This window comes from Penaeus vannamei, chromosome 37 (genome assembly GCF_042767895.1).
Source record: "Penaeus vannamei isolate JL-2024 chromosome 37, ASM4276789v1, whole genome shotgun sequence".
In the NCBI taxonomy this organism is placed as follows: domain Eukaryota; kingdom Metazoa; phylum Arthropoda; class Malacostraca; order Decapoda; family Penaeidae; genus Penaeus; species Penaeus vannamei.
The window spans coordinates 27,829,257-27,836,756 of NC_091585.1; the positions used below are offsets into that span (position 1 = coordinate 27,829,257).

At 42.0% G+C, this 7,500-nt stretch overlaps 1 protein-coding gene across 19 annotated transcripts in view; it reads right to left on the reverse strand.

Moving 5' to 3' along the window:
* The window catches only part of tou (bromodomain adjacent to zinc finger domain 2B toutatis), a 413,452-nt gene that overhangs the window by 33,649 nt on the left and 372,303 nt on the right, over positions 1 to 7,500 (reverse strand). For 16 of the 19 annotated variants that reach the window (XM_070115190.1, XM_070115173.1, XM_070115174.1 and 13 more), the window contains 8 exons: positions 5,298 to 5,634; positions 4,615 to 4,808; positions 4,169 to 4,234; positions 2,164 to 3,309; positions 1,002 to 1,272; positions 540 to 718; positions 250 to 428; positions 1 to 78 (listed from right to left, as the gene is read on the reverse strand). The exon at positions 1 to 78 is cut by the window's left edge and continues 45 nt beyond it. In XM_070115190.1, the coding sequence (XP_069971291.1) occupies positions 1 to 78; positions 250 to 428; positions 540 to 718; positions 1,002 to 1,272; positions 2,164 to 3,309; positions 4,169 to 4,234; positions 4,615 to 4,808; positions 5,298 to 5,634 (2,450 nt within the window). The remainder of the gene's footprint in view (positions 79 to 249; positions 429 to 539; positions 719 to 1,001; positions 1,273 to 2,163; positions 3,310 to 4,168; positions 4,235 to 4,614; positions 4,809 to 5,297; positions 5,635 to 7,500) is intronic. The other 3 variants (XM_070115185.1, XM_070115182.1, XM_070115179.1) reach the window with 3 other exon arrangements.

Consider the following 7,500-nt stretch of genomic DNA (forward strand, 5'->3'; position numbering starts at 1 on the left):
GCCTTCTCAGCCTCCTCCTCGGCCTCTAACCGCCGGAGGATGGCCTCGGCCTCCACTTCTAGGGCATCTCGGCCGTCCCTATACAGTATATGAGAAAGTGTTTCTTATAGTTTCTTAAGTGTTCTTGTATCCTGACGCGTGGATTATCCCATAAGTTTAGGTCTCTAACACAAAGAATTTTGTTTTTTTTTATATATATACCTCTCATTAACCTTAACATTATTATAGCTTTATACTTAGAAGACTCACTCATTTTTTCTTTGTGGTTTGTATCCTTTCTGCTCACGAATTTTCTGAATTCTCTCCCTTATCTCGTTCTCATTGTGGCGTGTCTGAGAGTTTGCATCAATGTAATCTCCAATGGGTATCTTGCTTGAAAAGCTGAAGTTGTCCCTCGTCACTTCCGTTATTCCATGCTTCTCCAAGTACTGTGGGAAAGAATCAAACTGCATGTCATTCTATGCCCAAGCTTTCACCTCATGAAAGTATGGTATGAGTATCTACACACTCCTTACTGGCACATATAACAAGAACATTACCCTCATTATGTCTGGGTATTGCCGGAAGGGCTTGCCACAAGGGGCATAGTAGATTACTTCTCCTCGAACTCCTGATTGTGTGATTGTGCGCATTGTTGTCTCTCTCCGCCACCCGTACATAAGCGGGACGCGAAGTGAAACTTCATCTGTTATCATCTTCCGTTTCTTGGTAGGTGGAGCTGAGGCACATTGGATAAGAGTAAAAATCAGTTTAGTATGGTTAAAACCAGTTGTCCGTTCTGCGTGAACTCTGTCATCACTATGGTTGTGGTAAAATAAATCCTGATGGAAACTTAACTCTGTTATTTCTATTGCTCTTTAAAAGAATAATAATTGAAAAATAATAATCTTATTAAAGAGAAGCTATCTATCCAGAATTTCCTTTCCGGAGGGAACTTGGCTTAAGCAAAAAAAAAAAAAGGTTGGCTTAGGGGGAAAAAAAGCATACTTCAGTAAACTTACAGTCACCATAAACAGAGGGCGAGTCTGGGGTGTCCCTCTTCAGCCAAGGGGATGGGATGTTATTTAAGGTGTCCTCATCAATTGAGGAGAGCGAGGTGGACTCATCATCCGATTCAGAATCACTAAGCTCTGAGGAATCCATGGCTGTTGCTGCAGCTTTGATGGTAGTGATCAGCCTTCCGTCCACACTGCTCGACGTGATCATGTGTCGCTTCTTCACTGGTTTATCTCCCCCATTCTCATGGGCTCTTGTGATTGCTACAATGTCCACCTGGGAATGCAAAATTAAAAGACTTTAGATATAAATTGGTTTTCTTTTGTTTGTTTTATATATAAAAAAAGTTTCCCCCCTCAAAAAAAAAAGTAAACTTGTCATCTATTTAACCCCTTCGATCAGGGTGACATAACCATCACGGTATGGAAATCTGGCTTGAGGGCCTGGTGACATGCGTGTGCACTCCCTCTACAAGCCACACACTCAAGAGAGTCGTCAATCAAGAAAGCCTAATGCCTAGACTTTGGGGCACATGTGGGCATTGATGTTTCTGGCTCCAATGTTTTACCCCAAGCCGCTGGGAACGGCATGTACGTACATGCCATTGCCCATTGTGTGTGCTGAATTTAGTAATTATTTTTGTCAGTAACAAATAGTAAAGTAATTATAATATGTATAACAAAAATAACTGTCAATATTGATAGCATTAGTATAAAAAAATGTTTTCCCGCTTTTTCAAGGAAAAGTGAGGTAGCAAGATCTACTAATTGACTCCTTTGTGAATAAGCATTAGCAGAGTCATCTGTCTGCAGAAACATTTAACCAAGCATTGCCAAGGGGACTGCACTATTTTCCTGTCGACATTCGGTTAATTTCAAATTAAAGCATAGTTACACTACATGATTGTCTATTTTTTTTGTCTTATGCTACACTAAGCATCAGTTACTGGGAATTAGTGTACCCTTGTAACAATCATCTTGTTTCTCCATTAAACCTTCTTCCTGTGAGGTTAATGGAACTGCCTGCAGTGATGAAAGGGTGCCAAATAGTGACAGTGCTACTCCTAATTCCATTGTTTTCTTATTTGTTTTCAATAAAACTTCAGTACATGATATTACTTTACTATATTCATTGCTAAAATCTTATATAAGAAATCCCAGCACTTACCGAATTCTCCATTTCCATATTAGACTTCGGCCTGTCATGGCCATCTGGCGCCGAAGTTGTCGGGTGTATAGTGACGCTTGGCTTGTTGAGTAGTGATGCCATGGTGGTCTCTGGGGCCACTGACGTTATGCTCACAGAAGAGGAAAGGGACAGCGCAGAGGGAAGGGGCAGTGACAAGGTGGAGGCCATTATAGGGGGTGTGGATGAGGATGTCAAAGAGATCCCTGTTGATAGACTGGATATAGAGGTGGCTGATGGAATGGGAGGTGGAGGAGTTGTGGATGCAGAGACACACGACAAGGGAGGCGTGGCCAGGCCAGGTATAGGGGGTAAATTGGACAAGGCAGGTAGACTGGACAAGGTGGCTAAAGAGTTGGTAGTGATGGTGGCAGAGGAAGAGGAAGAGGAAGAAGTGGTAGCAGAGGAAGAAGGAGAAGAGGAGGCAGGAGGAGGGGCAGAGGTGGAGGACATGGAGGTGGCAGCAGAGCCAGAGCCTGAGCCAGAACCAGCCACAGATGATGTGGAGGCTGAGGGAGGCAATGGGGACGAGATGGAGGAAGTGCAAGGAGTAGTGCATGTTGTGGTGGTGGTGGTGGTTGAGGGAGTAGAGGGGGAGTCCATAGGAGGTGTTAAGCAAGTGGAGGACAACAGGGAGGATGTTGTCGTCAGAGTGATTGTAGTAGAAACCTCAGAGGTGGTGGAGGCTTGAGTGGAGGCGATGGCAGAGATGGACAGGGAGGGTACAGGAGGTGTGGGGACAACTGGAGGGGGTAGTGGGGCCCCTAGAGAGGCAGAGAGTGACGGAGGGAGATTCGTCGGGAGCCCAGGCAGTAATGTTGGAGGAAGAGATTGCGACGCTGGTGATGGCGAGGACCGGGAGTTGACAATTGGAGAAGCTGCCGAGATAGGGTCCCCCGCGCGCAACGAAGACACGTGCAGAGGGGGGGAGGTAGTGACTGGTGTGGCTGCTATGGAGGTAGTGGGGGGCAGAGGTAGGGTTGAAGGCTTTATGCCCGCTGCACGACACTGTTCCAGCAATGACGCAACTGTGTTCTTTTTGGGTTTGGATACTCCTCGTCCAAGATGCCGTGTCCGCTCCTGGGCGTCCTCCATCTGGTAAATAGACTGCCTGTGAGCCTCTTCCCTCTGAAGGATAAAGCTTTCGTTTAACAAAAAAAGTCTCCATCAACAAAGCCCTCACTCTAATTCACGAGGCACTGACTCTTGCAAAAATTTAACACTGCTTCAGTGTGATAAATCTTGAGAAGAGGCAGCAATGAGAATGAAAAACTATGTGAAGCATTATGTCTCTGAATCATATTGATAATTGAAACATCATCAGATTTATAATATTTGATGACCATGTGATTATCAAAACATACATTCTGCTTTGTGAAAGCATTCATTCTCATTCAATTCTTTTGAGAAATGTTCAAGAGATCTACAAAAAGACTAGCTCACCATCTGAGCATGTCAAGAGAACACAAAAAGAAAAAACATACACAGGATGAAAAACGCAACAATAAATAAATCAAGAAGACCTCTTCTACATCATACCATAATTCTGAATTCCTCTCACCTTGTCCCAAATCAATCAACCATCTATACACTGCAAACACATATCACCCAAAATGAAACATGCACTCTTCCTCAATTTACAAGGCTTAATAAATTCATAAACAACTCTCACTTCAAAACACAAATACACATAGAAAGAAATGACTCATATTCTTCTCCTATATTACAATCACCCATCATAAAATCCCATCACCAATATTAATCTTCAAAATAAGAGCATAACAAAGATCACCCTCATTTCTGTCCTATAAATCAATCACCAATATCTACACCAATCAATCACCAATGTCTACTTCTTCAAATAAAAACACACAGACATAAATAAACCACCAATGTCTGCATCTTCGAATAAAAAGCCACACAGACATCAATCAATCGCCATTGTTTGCATCTTCGTATACACATAGAACAGGGCACCCCTTCTTACCCTCTTCTTCTTCTCTTCTCTCTTTCCGTCTGCAGCAAGGAGTTGACGTTGAAGAGCTTCTTGCATCTTGTTGAAAGAGAAGGTAAGGAATTAATTATGACAGTGCAAGCTGGGAGAAAAGAGGAAATAAATATAGCAGGAAATTAACATAATTTCTTCCTTGGGTTAGTAATCAATATTTTCATGTGTTTATATAACTCTATGTATGTTTCTAGCTATATCATCCCATTTTGAGTTATAGCATATATATACATATATACACATAAGGATACATTTACAAACTAGAATTCTATTTATAAATACTAGTATATTAATAAATAATCCATATCATCATTTTCCAAAACTCACCCTCATTAAATAAGTCACATTTCAGAAAAAAAATACTACAGCAAAAGAATCCACACTATATTCGCAAAAAGAGAGTGAGATAGAGAGAGGAGACTTACCGAGGCCAGAACATCCCTGGGCTCTCCGTGCTGCCCATATAAACTTTGTAGAACTTCTAGACTAGGGGTTAGGCCTGCACCCAAGCCTGCACCCAAGCCTGGAGGGAAGTCTAAGGGAGGAAGTCCACTTCGAGGCAGGGTCAGCGGACTAGGATGTGATTCCTTGTGTTCTCTCTTATCATGACTTTTCGATGCTGAAAAAATTGTGACACAAGATGTTAGGTCTATGGAATTTTAAAATTCTTGGGTCTTCTCAATTCTTAGGGATTTTTTTAAAAAGACTGTTTTAACAGTATTGAACTATGTGCTGTTAAACCTAAGTGTATGAATGGTCATTTCTTTTTCTCAATTCTTACAGACCTCAGTTGGGTTGAATGTGTATTACTTAATGAATATCTATGTTGATTTTACTTTAAATATCACAGGACTCTTGTATGCTATCATATTATTTGCATTGAAAGTTTAATTGCATATTCACTTCTGTTTGAAGACACAGTAATTGTAGTTCAATTAGTTGTCAGTGTTATCATGCATCATATAATTTTGCATAAAGTTTAACTCACTTCCACATCAAACACTCAAAAAACAAACAAAAATAAAACAAACAAACAAAAAAAAACACTGAAAATAGCAAAATATTTATAATAAACAATGCAACAAGCATTCCTTGAACCTAGACTCACATGGCCTTGGCGAAGCTGTGCTCTTCATAGAAAGATTCAGTGGAGCGTCGTCAGCTGAGCCTGAGCCGGTAGACCCACACGGCTCAATGGAAACGCTGGCGCTTTCTTCCCTCCACCCACCACTGCCAGGCACGCCGTTGGACAGACGGGAGTTGCCCGAGCCAACAGTTGAGATGGACACCTTGGGCTCCGACTTGTCTCGGTGGGGCTGGCTGTTGCCGTGCGACTGCGTGCTCCCCTTCACGGCCGGCGAGATGGGAATAATCTCTAATTCCTTGTTTCGGATGGCCTTGGAGATGGACACACTCCCGTTATTTGCCAGTTTCTCGGCAACCCGCTGCACACAGAGTGATTGTGTGTGCACACGGACGGGATGTGTGCGCAATGGAGTGTACATTCCGTCGTGCACACAACAGTGCAGGCAGACAGGAAGGCAGGAAGGTGACAGGTGTGGAAAGAGAGAGAAAAAAAAACAAACTAATACATAAAACTCAATACACACAATAACAGCATGCCATTCCGTAGATCAGTTCAAATTCCAAACTCTGCCAAGGGAACAAAGTACTTCTATCTCTACCTACATAGCAATATTTGAGAGAAGATGTAAAATCACATGCATAATAATAACATTCCTATACAAAAAGAGGGTAGGAAAAAAATTCAAATGTATATAATAATCAAATCTACAACAATCGGAGTTAAGATCTTAAAAATTCATCAAGAGAGGAACTAAAGGCATATATAAAAATCTTAAATATTTCAACGAAAACCTTGCATCTGGTCCCACTCTCACTCTGAAGACAAATGACAATAGTCAAAGAAGAAAGTGCAAATCTGATGCACTTTATTTACACTTTTATGAAGGATTTTTGTTTTTGAGAGTTCAAATGCAAGAGCTGTTGATTTTTATACAACATACATCTAGGGCACAACACACTAGAGCATCTGGAGAAGCAAGGGAAAAAGAGACACAAAGAAGGGTGGAAAATAGAATGGGAGAGAAAAAGAGAGCAGAATAAGAAAAAGGGAAGGGAGGGGAGAGAGAAAAAGGGAGAGGGTGCAAAAGATGAAGGCCAGAATAGGGAAGAAAGGGGTAGCAGAGAGAACATAATGAAATGGAGTAAGAACGAGACAGAGAAAAAGTGGAAACAGTGAGAGACAAGGGAGGATGAAAGGGGAGAAGAGTGAGAGAGAAAAGAGAGGGTAAAGGGAAAGGGAAAGGGGGAAGGGGAAGAGAGAGAGAAAAGAGGGGGGGGTAAGGGAAAGGGAAAGGGAAAGGGGGGAGGGGAGAGGGAGAGGGAGAGAGAGAGAGAGAGAGAGAGAGAGAGAGAGGAGAGAGAGAGAGAGAGAGAGAGAGAGAGAGAGAGAGAGAGAGAGAGAGAGAGAGAGAGAGAGAGAGAGAGAGAGAGAGAGAGAGAGAGAGAGGGAGAGGGAGAGGGAGAGGGAGAGGGAGAGGGAGAGGGAGAGGGAGAGGGAGAGGGAGAGGGTGAGGGAGAGGGAGAGGGTGAGGGTGAGGGAGAGGGTGAGGGTGAGGGTGAGGGTGAGGGAGAGGGAGAGGGAGAGGGAGGGAGAGGGAGAAAGGGAGGGTGAGGGAGAGGGAGAGGGGTGGTCATGAAATACCAGAAAAAAAATCTTTAGGTACAAATAACAGCTAAAGAAAAGAAAAGAACAAAACTATATCAAAATGGTAAAGAAAACAGATGCCTAAAATAATTATAACAAAAAAGAGTGTATGGTATTGTATAAGTATGGTCAAAAAATAAAAAATAAAAAAATAAAAAAATAAATAAATCTAATAAATAAACAAAGTATATAAATACAAGGAACAGAAAATCATAAGAGTATAAACACCTGATTATAAGAAAAAACAAATAAAATGAACACTAAAGAAAGTAAAGATTAATGAAAACAATAAGAACAAAGTGAGTTGCCCTAGATGCCAATGTGTCGCTCGACCCGACGTTCATCAAGCTCTACTCCAGCTGAGAGCTCCCAAGGGAATAATCCACTGACCTCAGAAACCAGTGCCAAGCGTACTTTACCAACGGTAATATGAGCAAAAAGTTTGTCCATATCGGTGGAATACAAAGGAAATGAAATGCGGAGCAGAACTTAGCCCGTGCCTGCTGAGCTGCTTTCGTTGATGTCCACGCAAGTCAGCTTTTTTTTTCTTCCATTACTTATGAACAATTATTATTATTAT